Below are 15872 nucleotides of genomic sequence, written 5' to 3'. Positions count from 1 at the left end.
TGAAGAGGCTATAAATTTGCAATAGAATTTAGTGGTAAGAAGAAGGGCTTTGGAGTCAGACTCCAGAGTTTCAGACCTGCTTTGACCCTGGGCTAATTACTGAATCACTCTAAGCCTTAGATTCCTCATCTGTAAAGGAGAGTAATCAAGCCTACCTGGGAGGGTGTGTGAATTTGCTAGGGCTGCCATAATAAAGAACAACAGCCTGGGTGGCTTAGCCGCACTCTCACTTCCGGAGGCTAGATGTGTGATATCAAGGTGTTGGCAGGGTTGGTTTTCTCTGAGGCTTCTCTCCTTGGCTTGTAGATAATGATCTCACCGGGTCTCCACACGGGTTTCCCTCTGTTCGTGTCTGTGGCCAAATTTCCTCTTCTTGTGAGGACACCACCATGTTGGATTATCGCCCACCCGCTTAGCTCATTGTAACTTAATCACCTCTTTAAAGACCCTCTCTCCTAATACAGTCACTTCCTGAGGAACTGGGAATTAGGACTTCAACAGATCGATTTTGAGGGGACAGAATTTGGCCCATAACAGAGAGCATAACGAGGATCAAATGAGGCAACGTAAGCAAACTTGCCTCGTGCACAGCTGTCCCTCAGTGTGTTTCTACAGGTGCCACTTCACTTTTGCTTTCAGTGGGAGTTAGTGTCAGCCTTCCGACAAGCCCAGCGGCAACAGAATGCGCTCGCGATAGTCAATTCTGGAATGAGAGTGTTTTTTGGAGGAGGAGATGGCGTCATTAGAGAGTTATCCATCGCGTATGGAGGCGTTGGTCCGACCACCATCTGTGCAAAGAATTCCTGCCAGAAACTCATCGGAAGGTATGGAATCGTGCCCTTAGACTCCAAGTAACGGAGCAGCTCTTTTTGTGGTGACATGCAGTTACAAGAAGAAACATGCTTACTACCTTTCTGTTTAATGATGTGGAATTCCAGTCAGCTTTCATGATTATTTCCATGTGTCTTAGTGAGTTCTGAAGTGGGCGCCATATAGTGTGTGTGTGTGTGTGTGTGTGTGTGTGTGTGTGTGTGAACCCATCTCCCAATAGTATGTAGACACAGTAAGCAAAATGAGTAAATCTGCATTCTTTATCGTGAGAGAATCATGTACCATTTTGAAAGACGGACTATGGGAGTTTGTTTTATAACAAGTTGCTAAGTGCACGTGCATACCTGACTTTTTATTTCTATAGATAATGCTAGTAGCCAGTATTCCTTGAGGATCTATAGGTATCGGTTAACATTTCAGAAGTAATAGACTAACAGTTAAAAGTACGATCTTGATTGAACCACACTGCCTGGGTCCAAATCTCAGTTCAACTCCTATAAATTATGTGACCTCAGTCAGCTTACTTAATCTTACAGTAGCTCAGTCTCCTTATCAGTTGGCATAATCGTACCTCATACTTCATAGGACAGTTGAGAGGATTAAATGAATGGATACATATAAGGTACATAAAATAGAACCTGGCATGCGGTAAACGTTCTAGTGGTATAGGGTGCAGTTACTGCTGGGCTGAGGACTTAACATGAGTTGTCATTTCTTTCTCACAACCATTCCAGGAGGTGAGTTCTACTATTATTGCCCTTTTACAGAAGATGAGCTGGTGGGCCCGGGCCAGACACCTTGAGAGTGGTGGACTGTGATTTGAACTTGGGTTGCCTGACTCTGGAGTTTGTACTCTTTTCTTGCTGCATTAAACTGTCTCTATTTGTCTTACATGCTAGCTGAGCCTGTGAGGTAGAGAGTGCTATTGGGCTAGGAGTCTTCTCCTTTGACGCCCACAGGCCCTGGAGTGAAGAGATGCTGGACGCAGCTTGCAGGCTGATTCTGGACGAAGTCTCCCTCCCAGGCTCAGCCCCAGGTGGGAAGGTGGAGTTCAAGAGGACTCTTATCATCAGCTTCCTCTTCAAGTTCTACCTGGAAGTGTCACAGGTTTTAAAGAGGATGGTAGGTGGAACCAACCATGCGTGAACTTTCCCAGTCCTGGGGACTCTGGGGATTTGCAGAGTGGTGGGAACAACTCCCTCTCCTAATGGCTATTGAGTAGAATAGAAAAGACAACCCAAGTCGGAAACTCACAGGCTTGCCGGGCATATGGAAGGCCAACTGTTGATGGGGTGTGTGTTTGGGGAAGAATTGCAAGTGGAGCACAGAGTTGTGCGGGATTTGGTTTAACACCACTCAGTTATTTTGTTTCTGACCTGTTGTGTGTCTGGATGGTGCTCAGAAAACTTGTTAATGATTTGAATGTATTTTCCTTTAGGAAAGTGTTTCTTCTACCTGTTGAGGTTTATCTTTCTTCTCTGGGTTCAGCTTTGTTTCTCTCACTTGCAAGGTGGCGATGGCAGCCACTCCAAAAGGTTATTGAGAAATGGGTCATCATAGGAAAAGGCTTCATATTGTCCCTAATGCTTCAGAGAACCGTAGTGAAGACTACCTACCGGTAGTTATAATCACAGTAGTATCCACCTGGGCATTCTTTCACCTGACCTCCCTTATGACAAACAATTCGAGTTACAAGACTATTGGCTAGGGAGGACACAGCTAAAAAAAAGTTTTGGAACACATTTTCTAGACCCAAAGGGAACTTGAACCATACTGGTTGCATTAATCCCAAGCTACAACCAATGGACCAAACTAGACTAGAAGCCAAAAACATTCCTCATGTGGTGTAGGAATTAGTATGATCACTTTAAATTAGAGGCACAGAGTTCTCTCATCATTGCTTCTGAAGGTATCTTCTTATTATACATGAGGACTAAGAGCCAGAACCATTGTATCAAAGTTGTTAGACTAGAAGCTTGAAATCATATATAAGTGACATATTGTCACCAGGTAATCAAAAGAGAAAAAATAATAAAGCCAACTGTAGATTCCTCCAATTAATAGGAAACTAATACAATTTATTGGATGAATCAAGTGATATAAATTACAGCTTACATCTTGTAGTCTTTTGCCTTCTATTCAATTTCCTTTCTTAATATTCCTCTACTATTAAAATTAATAGCCTTTGTTGGTTTTAATTTTCTGTTAAAAATTTTAAATTGTAAAAAATAACCATTAGGTGCACTGTTTAAAGTGTTGCATAAGGACCAAATGACCCACTTTTCCTCACCTCTAGGAAGTGTTCCTCCTGGGGCCCCAGAATGCTTCTTGCTGAGAGTTTGTGGCCGGGATGCAGCCCCTCCACATTTTCTCTTCTTCCTGATTGGCCAGGTGGTACACAGCAGAGTTTGATGCTCATTTGCAGTGGTGTACCTTGGCTCTGACTTTTTCCTGGTTTAAGTACTCTCTTCCTTTCCAATTATTTACCTAGCTTCTACCTTCCTGTTTTATTGGTTTGTAAGTCCTTAAATCACTTAGGAAGGCATGTGAAAGAATCATAAGAAACATAAAGATATTGGGAGTCAGTGATCTACTATATTCATGTGGCTCCTCATAATATGTGGTCAAATGTAGGGACCTTCCAGTGTGTGTCCTGGAGGTCAGGGAGAAAGAACCCTGCTGGTACTTCCAGGATTTTGAGCTGGGCAAGTGCTTAATAAACGTTAGACTTCACAGTAAAGCTGCTTGCTAAGAACTGTGCTGGCCCCCCTCCCAAGACCATTCTGGCATATTTTAAATATCTACAACGGTTCTGCTTTTCAGGACCCTGTTCGCTATCCTAGCCTTACAGACAAGTACAAGAGTGCTTTAGATGATCTTCATTCCAGACAGCACTGGAGTACATTAAATTATCAGGTTAGTGGCTTTTTTCTTTTTTTTTTTTAATTCAAAGGTCCTGGGCTAAAGCTTCTTCAGTTATCTCTCAGTGATGGTCAAGATTTATTAGCCTGAGCTCCCCTTCTGGTGAACCCACAGCCTTCTTTAGTGTTAATTAAAATTTCAAAATCAATGCAGTATTGTGATTAAAAATAAAGCTCAATGGTAATGTTTTAAAATATCCGTTTTGAACTTGAAGCCTGTGTGTTTTGCTCTGTGGTCTTGTACCACCAGCATGAACAAGCTGCCCAGTTTGCCACATGCTCTTGCCCTTGTCATCGTGGAAGTGTGAACACAACCAAAGTCAGAGCTGCTGATTTATTTTGTTTGAATATGGAGATACTTTGCTTCCCTAGTAGTGTTTTCTCTGAGAGTTAGAGTTTTAGAGTTGAATCAAACATAAGTCCGAAGAGCTAATTTCAAGATCTCCTAATGAAAGCTGACTATTAGAATTCCTCATAACTTTCAAACAGAATTTTCAGCTACAACATCGTAGGAGTGTTGCCTCAAGTCATTGTATCGGTAAACGGGATAAGATTCAGTGTGATTTTCCTTGAAATTATTAGCCAGAAACTTTTACCTTGAGCGTTTTATTAAGTCAAGAACATGAAAAGGTTTTTTAAAGATTCTTTTAAAGTAGGTTCAGTTCATTGGATCTATTGTTGAATTTAGTTATAAAAGCTTACAGTATGTCATAACGAACAGTGAAGCTGGTGTATACCTCTTCAATTTTTAGGTTCAATATATTCAAAATTTCAAATATGCCAAACGCCATTGAAAGTGTTGAACGTGATCACTTTGAAAGTCAAAAATAGCTTCCGTGTTCCCCGGTGTAAAATACGACCACTGCAACATTTGGCTTACAAATACCCTAACATTGCCTTGGCCATGGAATAAACTTCAACAACCACAGCAACAACAACAAATTAATGAACTTTCAAATCATCCAAAGAAAAGTGATAATCTTCACATAGTTTGTTATTATAGATTGCAAGACCAAGTTTTAGAAGTAGTATATCTCTCACATATGTGTTTTGTTTTTGTCTTTGCTCTGGGTTTTCTCACACACACACACACACACACACACACACAAATACCCACATTGCTAGAGGAACTTCAGCAGTTATGACCAACATTTTTTTCCCCCAAATCAGTTAATTTGCTTAAAAGCCTTTTGAGCAGAGATCACCAGTTAGAGGAGACCGCATTCTTTTCTCCGTGGTATCTTAGCCACATAACAAGCACAAGCAAGGAATCAAATACAACTTCTTTCATTAGTAGATTCATCACAACTGACTTAAAAAAAAAAGTGTTATAGCTTCAACTAAATTAATCAATTTTATATTTATATATATGAAAGATATATTTTGGGATTTATCTTCAATCTTTTGGCAGGCAGGCCTCACAGCAAGGTTTCAAAAGGCTTTTTTTCCAAAGCTATGACGTGTTTCAGTATTTATAGTAAAAAGTATTATGTCATAGAAAACTCCCAGAGCCTTTGTAGAGACGAGTGAACGTGTTTCCTTAGTGTCTAATCTTGGGAATTACCTGGAATTTTGCTCGTCAGGGTGGAAAAAAATTTCTTCGAATTAAAAAAAAAAAAAGAAGTGGTGATTTTTCATTCAAATGTCGTTCAAATGGAGAACCCAGCACAGCATCATAGGGCAGCATTTTGGGGGTGTTTCACAGAGGGAGTCAGTCCCTACCGTCTGGGGCGTGATGGACCAGACCTGATATATTTTTTCCGTTTGATCGTCGCCTCAGCTCCTCAGAGGAGAGGGAGGAGAGAGCTGCTGAGAGCACTCGGCCGCGCGGACGGAGGAGTGAGCAATGACAGGCGTCTGGTGTGTGGGCGGCTGATTCAGATCCCTGTTCATATCGCCTGAGCCCCGACATGTAACATGTTCTCTCGTTTTCCCCTTCCCCTACGTTTGTGACCTAACGTCCACCTTTATGTGATGGTGCCCAGGCCACGTTCTAAATTATTTTTCTTCATAATCTTCTGCTTTCTAGTTTATAAAGTCAGGATGGGCACAAAAACCGCAAAACAAAAACCAAAGACTTAGCCAATATTCCTTTTTGTGTGCATGGTCTTGTACTAACTACAAAAGTGAAGTTTATGGTTAAGTGAAGCAACTATGGGCTTTAAAACAATAAATGTTTATCAGGAAGTATATATTTTACTGTAAAACAGTACATTTTATATGAAATAGGAATACGTTCAGAGCATCCTACACATATGTCTTATGCCAAATTAATTTTAGAAATGACTCTCTACATATAATTGTCAGTGAAAATTTGGCTGATATTTTACTTCTTGTCATTTATATTATGAAAACAATGTTTGTTTTTTTTTTTATTTCTCTACTAACCAATAAAAATGCTGCACATGTTCTCAGATTACATGTGCCACTCTCCTTTTCCCTCTGATCCCTCTCAAGCGGAAGGTTTATTTTTTGAGTCTCCCTCAAGTAGGTTGGCAGAGTGATGACCATTCTTCTTGGGTCCTGTGAGCAGCAGAGGGGCTTGGGGAAGTGTCTTTTCACAGATACCTTTATGTAAAATTCCCATCGTAACCGTGCTGGCTTTCCTCCGCTCATGGTATTTGTTAAATCGAATCTAAATGTTCAGAAAGGCTAAGTAAGCGAAACATCTGCATGAAAAGAAAATATTCCAGTTGATCAGTGGGACCCCAGACAGCTAGGGTCTTTCCCTTCCATTCTGTGGAGCAAGAGCCTTAGGGCACTTTCATTGAACCAAGGGAAGCTTTGACTGGAAAATCTGCAGCTATGATTGGCAGGAGCTACCACTCTAGGTGGAATCAAACATCTCATTTCTTGTCAATATGTAATGAGTAGGCTTTCTCAAACTGCACATGCTGGGAATCAAATACAAAAGCATTTACTCTTGTAAAATTTCTCAGATGCCTTACATGATACTGAGCTGGAAACAGGTACCCTTCTATGGCTTCTTTTCCTCCCGGTCTCGACCAGCATGTGCTCTGTGGGTGACTTGTTCTCTCTTCCTCCTGCCATGTGATGAGGCTGAGCACTGCGAGCCTCATCGCAAGGGAGGAGTCCCTGCCTCACCCAGGCTTCGGGGGGATCCTGTGAACAGCAGTGCGGGGCAGCAGGTGGGGTGGGACAGGGAGGCCTCCGTAGCATTTTCCAGGCCCCGCCTTGGCTGATCCTGCTCATGCCAGAGTTTTCCAGAGAAAGCCTCTGGGCATCTGGCCTCAGCCCTGCTGCTGGGCGCAGTGCTGACCCAGCGAGTTGTGCCCGGGCGGCTCAGCACGGCTTTGCAGGCAGCTCTCCCGCAGAGCTCCGGGCGCAGAGGCGGCTTCTCCTTTGAGAGTAGCCTTTAGGGAGTAGCCGCTTGGCTGGCAACTTTCCTGGAATTTCCACCTCCCACAGTCCCAGCCCCAGCCCCCTTGGCAGCCTTGGCCTTGCTCTTGGTCTCTGAGCATTGTCTATACTATGTCTCTCAACCCTTCTTTCTTCATACCTCCAGTTCTCCTCCTCCCAACCAAGAAATCTAACAACTCTCTCATGTTAAAAATACTGGAGATGTTAAGTTTCTTAATTTCCACTTTAAGGTATCTATAAAATATTTTTAAAATATTTAAGGTATTTATGAAACCCGTGGCAAGACATTTTACTCCATGGGTCTCTAAAAAAAAGTAACATTAGTGAATTATTACTCAAAATGCAGCTTCTTTTGTCTTCATTCTTTATTAGGAGTGTCTAAGTTATGAGTCTTACCAATTATTTCATAGATTTCCTCACTCAAAATAGAAAATAAAGGAAGTTCTTGTGGTTGAATGCATGCACTCATTTTCTGTAAACGTAGTCACCAGGCTCTTCTGCAAAATAGTACATGTGTCAGGCTTAGCTACAACAGTTAAATAATTTTGATAATAAAAATTAAAGAAGTAAATGAGCATTTGCAAGAAGACATCATGTTATATTGTCAAGAAGAAAGATTTATATACATTTACTTATACAAACAGAATTTGCATTAGAGATGCTGTGGTCTATATTCAAAATAGTGGGGGAAAAAAATAAGGACAGCATCATGGCTATACATCCCAGTTTGCCTATTGAATTATTGAAATAGGCTCACTCTCCTGGTGTTATTAATAGTGACATTTTTATTTTCAAAAGTGTTCTGGTTCGGATATAAATTATATAGCGCCCCGCTTATGGGAGATGTACGTGATATGATTATAAAAATGATATGTTGATTAATGACTAAACAGAATGCAGACCCAAAGCAGCTTTCTCAAGACCCAGTTGGCCATCCCATCATGCATCTGTCTGGTATTAAGCATGCCACAGGAGAAGCCATCTACTGTGATGACATGCCTGCAGTGGACCGGGAGCTGTTCTTGACTTTTGTAACCAGTTCAAGAGCTCATGCTAAGATTGTGTAAGTGATAAAGTCTTTACCCAGTAGACAGTAATGATTGTCTTTTTGGCTAAGTCATATTAGTGAAAAGTAATGGCTTGAAGAGGTTAAGCTATTTGTTGGCAATATCCAATGTATTAGATTTGAAGTGAAATGGGATCGAAATGTAAGATTTACCACAGTTTGTCCCTCTATATAGTAACTTCATGGTCCCAGGAAAGTTTTTCCCAGTTGTCTGGCACAGAACTATATTGGAGGATTTTGGATACGTCTTCTCTCTCTCACATCTTATTCTCTGATTAAGTACGTTCTTTGTGGTCTACAGGCTGTGGAGCTGCTCTGAGTAGCCCTGTTTTGTGCGTTCTCATCTAGGTCTGTTGATCTGTCAGAAGCTCTCAGTCTGCCGGGTGTGGTGGACATCCTGACTGAGGAACATCTTCAAGGCGTCAACTCCTTCTGCCTCTTAACCAAACCTGAGAAACTTCTGTCCACAGACGAGGTACTGCATTTTTGCTCTCTGTTTTAAAAGTAACTTCCTCAGTTAATGGTACTTCATATTTTCTTAAAGATAGCATGGAATTTGGCACATCATAAAGGATTCCAATATTCTTTGAATGCTTATTATAAATCACCATATTCTAACAGTGAATTAGTTCCAAAATACTCATTGTCCACGTAAATAAAGAAATTGACTAGTTAGTTATATAGAAGATAAGTGCTTTCTAGTAGTAAGATTATGTGCTGCTTTCATACTTACGAAAGAATACATGAGAAGAGAATAATGACTTTTACTTGCTAGTACTTTCCCTGAGAATCCCTTGGCATTGCCCCAGTCTCAGTCCAAAGTCCAAATTCAAGGGGTATGTCCACCATGGAGCCTTTCCTTATCCTTTAACCCAAGAGTTTTCTCTCTCTCTCTCTGAACTCACTCTGACTCATTCATTCATATACCGTTTACTCATCAGGCATCTTTCAAGTGAGCACCTACTGCCACAGGTGAACAGGACCATGAGGTCCTTGCCCTCCCAGAACTTAAAGTCCGGAAGAGAAGGCAAAGTGGACCTTTATTGCACTTCCTACCTTATATTGAGCTTATGTGTTTATTTCTGTGTCTTGTCTATTTCTCCTCCTTAGTAAAATGCCTTGAGTGAGGGCCCATGTCTGATTCATCAGTATATTCCACACGCTGCTTCCTTTAAAGCAGGGTAAATGAGCAGAGGAACAGTGGTAGCATTGTTGCCATTTGAAAGTTTCAGATGATTAAAACATTGACTACTGTATCTCAGGTTATCAGAAAATGCAGCAAGGGCAGTGTCCAGAAAGTTTTCTGTATAACTCCAGATTCTCAGTTCAGTGTTGACTCTAAAGAGCTTTATCATTTGAAAGAGTCCCTGCCTCTGGGCTCTCACTAGCAGACTTAGTTGATAAAAATGAAAGTTTGGTGACTGAGAGTCTGAAGTCAAGGTTGAACCTCCCCCAAGGCAGGGCTGTGTGGTCCTGGCAGAGAATGATGAGACCGATGGCCTTTGTGTAAATGTTAATTAAACAAGCAGAGCCATCCTGGGCTGGCTGCAGCATAGCACCTGCCCTCTGGGGTGTGTGCACGTCCATTCTGAGCATCTCAGGGGTGCGTCTGTGTATCAGGTCGGGGGCAAACCCCGCGTCTGTGGAGAGCGGAGAACAGAGCTGTTGCGAATGATTGTTAGTTTCATTCCTTTCTTAACATTTGTCCTTAGCTATACCTTTCAAAAATTGTTTCATTGCAGAAATTTTAAACACACACAACAGTAGAGAAGAGCAGTACAATGAGTCCCCATAGACCCATCACCCAACTTCAACTATTGTTAGCGCTTGCCATTCTTGTTTCATTTGTCTCCCCATTGCCCCCGCCCACCCACACCCAACAAACTTTTGTGTGTGTGTGCTGGATTTAACTTTTTTTTAACTACCAATTTTATCTGGTGATAAAACTACCATATCCTCATTGTAGAAAAGACCTAATAATCTAATATCATTCTTAAAAATGAGTGTTTACATTTTGATTGGGATCACGGTAAAAGGTGGGAAAGAGAAGCAAAAGGTTGCTCGATTTCTTCCAGTCCTGACTATTTTGTCTTTCTGAAGACTTAGTTTTGTCTTTCCCCATCCGCTTTCTGCCCCGTCCATGGGTGAACTCCTTAGGCCGCCTACCTACCCCACCTGCAGGTGAAAAGATGAACACTCCAGGCTCGCTCTTGGCTCCTATAGTCACTTCTCTCCATGAAAAGACGTGCTCACCAGCAGTGTTGTGTTATCACTCTCTCCCGTCTTCCTCTCTGGGTGAGATGTGCTGTGACCTTCTGGTCCTCCTTCTTCATGAAGGCAGAAGCCACTTCTCGCAATGGCCCTGCTCGTGGTGTGGCAACCCCAGGTCAAACCACAGGACTGACTCTTCTAGGCCAGCTGGCCCTCGAACAGCCCCATAGCCTGAGTCTGCTGTAACATCACACCTGTCCCTCTTCAGCCACCACTGCCAATGATGCAGCACAAAGACCTGCACTCTCCCAGTGCCTGCGGTCAGCAGGCCGACTCTGACAAATGTGCTTCCCTACCGAAGCCTTTGTTAACCACGGCACTGCAGTTAAGTCACACGTGAAGGGGTCATTTACTGTGTGTCTAGCTCTGTGCTAGCATGGGGGACGAAAATGAACGAAAGCAGAGGCCCTGGTGCCTGCCCTCCTTGGGAACAGAGGTCTTTGCTGTGTTGCAGGTATCTTGCGTGGGTCAGCTTGTCTGTGCCGTGATTGCCGATTCAGAGGTTCAGGCAAAGCGAGCTGCTCAGCGAGTGAAGATTGTCTACCGAGATTTGGAGCCACTGATCCTTACCATTGAGGTAATGAGTTCAAAGGTGGGGCCAGAATAGCAGACTTCAGTGGCGCATCAGTTAAAAGTTAAAATGCTTTTTGGCTGCAGAAACAGGAAAGAAAATCCAACTCAAAGTGGCTTCCAAAACACAGGGGCTTTGTTGGCCTCAAACCCTATCAGCATTGGCAAGAAAGCCAATCTTCTGCCTCTCCTCCCTGCTGCCCATGGTACAGGCTTTATCTCCTGTGGTCATAGGATGACAGCCAGGAGCTTCCAGTTCACGTCTAATAAGCAACAGAGAAGGCCATTGTCCCAGCATCCCACGAGCCCTGGCATCCAGCCTCATCAGGCACTTAGGTCACATGTCCCTCTCTGGATTCATGACTGGCCAGAGGAATGCAGGAGCTGTTGGTTACTGCTGGGGGTGGGGGGAGGTCAGATTTCTTTGAGGTTCATGAGCTGTATGGGGAGCGATGGAGACCTAAACAGAAATCTGAGCACTCTTTGGAAAGGGACAGGTGAAAAGAATGCTAGAAGGGAAATCAACAATGTCCGAGAGAGGGGACATATCCTAGGACTCCGTATCCACCTTCACCCAGACTCTTTCAGTTACACAGTGAAAACCAACAAGGTGCTCTGTGCAGTATATATTGGAGACACTAGTTTTGGATCCTTTAATGCATGGCTTAAGTAAATGTGAGAGATAGATCTTACGATGCCTACAGCTATTTTGGCAACGTAAACAAACTGGGGAATTGCATTGCCTATCCTTTTTCTTTAAAAAGGATTTTGAAATTTATAAAGGTTTTAAGACTCATCTCCATGAAATGAGTTTTCTTCTGCATATATTTCATTGGTTCTTATAATTCACTAAGTAATAAAAGCATGAAAGTTGGGAAAGCAGCATGAATATATTAGATTCAGCACGTACAGACCCAGTGTAATCTGGGAAGACGACATTGTCTCCACAACATGGTGAATAAATTGTTCTCTCGGTGACTAGCATGTTCTGAGGCAGAAAATAAGGAAATGAGTTGGCCAAGATTAGTGTCTGCAGGACACCTTGGCCTTGGGTATGTTTCCTATCAGGCTGCTTTATGCCGAGGAACACAGAGTTTGTTTCTGGACAACGTCCTCAGTGTTTTGAAATTAAAATAAAATCGTGTCAAGGAGGCAAAAATATAAAAGTTTAGTTGGAGTCAAAGAGTGATTATGCTTTCCAAATTTTCCTGGCCAGTTTCAAATTCAAACATTCTGTTCCCTTCTTAAACCCTTTCCGTTCATAGGTTGCCTGCTATACTTGCTGACTTTATACATTCCTTCCTCAACATTCTGCTTTAGAGTTAGGCTTACGTCTTAGTAAGAAATTATTTCCAAAATACTTTATCAAAAATCTTGTTTGTAATTCTTTGCCCAATACCAGTAGCTAAATATCTTTCCTTCCCACCCCTGCCCCCCTTACTGCTTTCCAGCCAAATAAAATTCCAAATAAGCAAATAGATACCACTCTCCACCCCTTTCCTGCACCCCTCCCCCTGCCCCACCCCACTTGGCCCAGCACATCTCTAATTGTCTGCCAGAGAATCCCAGTGTCAAATACCAAACTTTTCATCATGGGGAAGAGCTACCTCATGTTCATATCAGAGGTTAAGCTCTCCAAAGTCAATCAACTAGATCAAGTAGATTTAATCAAAGTATACAGCAAGAAAATGTGCCCTGCTCCCTACACATTGCAGTTCTTTTATCACTTTCCTGACCAAGAAATATTCAGGAAACTGGCTCCAAGTTACTCAAAGAGCAAGCAGCAAGGGACGTGGAAAAAGACCAAACTTTAAAAAAAAATTGGTTTTATAAAACTTAGTTTCTGTTTTGAATCTGGAATATGTGAGTCTTAGATTAATAAGAAAATCATACGAGTTGATTCCAGTAGGAAGTGTGTTATCAATCAAAATGGGATAAAAACAAACAATCTAGTGTTTCACCTGGCTTGTGCTTTTTTGAATTTCTAATAGTTTGAATGGGGAAATGCTATCCCACTCTTGGCTCAAGGGGCCAGGCTAGTGCCCGTGCTGAGAAGACCAGGCTCCTGACCAGAACCTCTCATCAGTCGTCATGACCAACAATGGGACCTAGCTAACCCTAGAGGTCTCTGTGCGTACCTGGTTTGAAGCAGGTTTTCGACATTAACTCACTAAACGCTCACAACAGTCCTATGAGCTAAAAGCTGTTATTATCGCCATTCTGATGCAGAAGCTGAAAGAGTTACCCAAGGTCACACAGCTAGTCAGCAATAGAAGCGATCAACAAACACTCTATCAAACACCCCTGGCCTCATGGTAGTAGAAACAAACCAACCCACTTTTTGAATGGAGAAGATAGCAGGATCACAGCAGACCATCCTGTAAGGTATACTGATAGGTCTAGACACGGATGGGTGGCCAGAGGGAACCAGAGTTAGGAGAATCCCCAGCTGCCAGCAGGCTGGAATTGCCTGGATGGACAATAATCCACTGTAGAAATGCTGGTAGGAGCTGACATGTCACATTTGCCAAGGACCCGGGGATTACAGCAAGATGAATTCCTAAGGATACGTAAGGAAACCAACCTAGGTTATCACAGCTACATCCCTGATTATGTGTACCTACTACTGTGCCCCTTCACTGGACACCCAGGGGAAGCCGTTAGGAATCAGAATATAAGTGGATTTGTGGTACCCACTCTGGACTTGTAATGGAATCTTACTTCCAGGGCTGGAGGTCCCAGGTGCACATGCTGCACTCATACCCCCAAAGGAGGAGCTTGGGGCTGGCAGGCAAGGCCGCCATGTCCTTATCACTAGAGTCTTCAGCTAGCATGGACAGGGCACTTACTATATGCTGCGTAAGCTCGTTCATCCCATTTCATTTCATTCTCTCCACAACCCTATTGGAGCTATGTGCACACCTCTACCTTCATTTTACAGATGAGGCTCAAAGAGGTGAAGTGACAGACCCATAGTCAAACAGCTAGTAAAGGAAGAAAATGGACATAACTATGACTGGGTCCAGAGCCCAAGGTCTAAACCCCTGTGCCTTCTTACATTGGCTGCCTAACATGGGCTGTGGGTGAAGAAAATAATCTGCCTGGAAATATTAGTTCCATTCTGGGACCACCCAGGTCCCTGGTGTTTTCTAAGCATATTCTTTTTTTTTTTTGACTCAATGAGGACATTTGCATTTGCTCCATGGGGAGTCTCTCTGCAGCCTGGTTCTCTGCTCAGCTCATGGCATCGTGGTGAAGGTGCACACTTTTCCAGAGCAAAAGAAGCGCTGCCCAGACTCAGACGATGCAGCACCACGTGTGGCTACTGCCGTTGGTCTGGGTCCCTTGGCCAGGGGGCATCACTTTTCTGTTCTCTTTCTAGGAAGCTGTGCAGCACAAGTCCTTCTTTGAGCAAGAAAGGAAACTAGAGTATGGAAATGTTGATGAAGCATTTAAAATGGTGGATCAAATTCTTGAAGGTAAAACTACGTGAAAAAAAGTGACGAGAGGGGAAGCAACCCTGGACCTGCCCTGCCATGGTTCCAGTCGTTATACAGATGATGTCTCTTTTCCTGAAGTTCGGGAAACTGAGGCTCAGAGTGGTTAAGGAGCAGGACCCTGGTCATACAACAGCCACTAAGCCACGAAGCATTGTGGATTGATAGCTTTTTTAAGGATTTCCAAAGCCCAAGTTTCTTTCTTTTCATCCTTTCTGACTTCTCCCTCCCCCTTCCAGCTCTGCTTCTCCTTCCCTCCCTCCCTCCCTCCCTGTCTCCTTCCTCCACTTCCTTGCAGACTTCCTTTTGTTACATATATACGTAATGAAAATTAAATTTCCCTCTTGGAAAACAGTTGATTTGAACTTTCCAATAAAAATTTTTAACTTTTTATTTTGAAATAGTTTTAAATTTCATAAAAGTTGCAAAAACATTAAAGAAACCCCTAATTTCCCTTTACCCAAATCCTCCAATAAACATTTCGCGACACTTGCTTTATCATTCTGTGTGTGTGTGTGTGTGTGTGTGTGTGTGTGTCTGTCTGTCGCTCTCTACCTGTCTGTCTCTCTCTGAGAGAGATACATATATCTATATCTATATCTGTATCTGTATCTGTATCTATATCTAGAGAGATACACACACACACACACACATACGCACACACACATTTGTTTCTGAGCCATTTGAGAGTAAGTTACTGACTTGATGCCTCTTTCCTCCTAAATAGTACAGAGTCCATTTTCTAACAAGGATATCATCTTACATAAACATACAGTTTTTAAAATCAGAACATTAATAGTGACACAATACTATCATTTAATCTACACACCTTATTTGAATTTTGCCATTTGTCTTGGTGATGTCCTTTATAGCAGGGAAAAAAGAGAAAGATTTACTGTGAGTCTTAGATAACCTGCACTTTTTCCCTCTATACCCTGCTGTCATACGTGCTGTGAAATTTATCCCTAACGCCTGTCATGCAAGATCTGATTAACCCAGATGTGTTGCTGGGTGGGTGTGGGCTGTCTGTACCATATCTCAGGACAGAGAATAAGTCACTTGCATTGCCTGTCTTCAAGTGAATTTCCAGGGTATTAACCGCTAGTGCATGCTAGAAACTACCATCTCCTTAATTTTTCTCTCCAACCCTGATCTCAAGCTCAGGAAGCATCCTAAGACATACCATCCCAGAGCTGTGCTGAAAGCCCATCACGTCGCTTCACTTCATAGCTATATAAAACCTGAAGCTGGTCGGAGCTGAGTGGATAATGTCACCTGGAAGCTGTAGAAAAGACACCTTGTGCTGTCATCCTGCCAGTACTCCTTGGTACCCTG

General features: G+C 42.6%; 1 protein-coding gene across 2 annotated transcripts in view; it reads left to right on the top strand.

Moving 5' to 3' along the window:
- The window catches only part of LOC130858663 (aldehyde oxidase 1), a 77699-nt gene that overhangs the window by 28673 nt on the left and 33154 nt on the right, over window positions 1-15872 (top strand). For both annotated transcript variants that reach the window (XM_057745506.1, XM_057745505.1), the window contains exons 14-20: window positions 640-824; window positions 1791-1953; window positions 3655-3747; window positions 8027-8196; window positions 8548-8674; window positions 10925-11047; window positions 14423-14519. In XM_057745506.1, the coding sequence (XP_057601489.1) occupies window positions 640-824; window positions 1791-1953; window positions 3655-3747; window positions 8027-8196; window positions 8548-8674; window positions 10925-11047; window positions 14423-14519 (958 nt within the window). The remainder of the gene's footprint in view (window positions 1-639; window positions 825-1790; window positions 1954-3654; window positions 3748-8026; window positions 8197-8547; window positions 8675-10924; window positions 11048-14422; window positions 14520-15872) is intronic.

This window comes from Hippopotamus amphibius, chromosome 8 (assembly GCF_030028045.1).
Source record: "Hippopotamus amphibius kiboko isolate mHipAmp2 chromosome 8, mHipAmp2.hap2, whole genome shotgun sequence".
Taxonomy (NCBI): Eukaryota; Metazoa; Chordata; class Mammalia; order Artiodactyla; family Hippopotamidae; genus Hippopotamus; species Hippopotamus amphibius.
The sequence above is the reverse complement of the archived record's forward strand: the minus strand, read 5'-3'. Positions and strand labels throughout refer to the sequence as shown.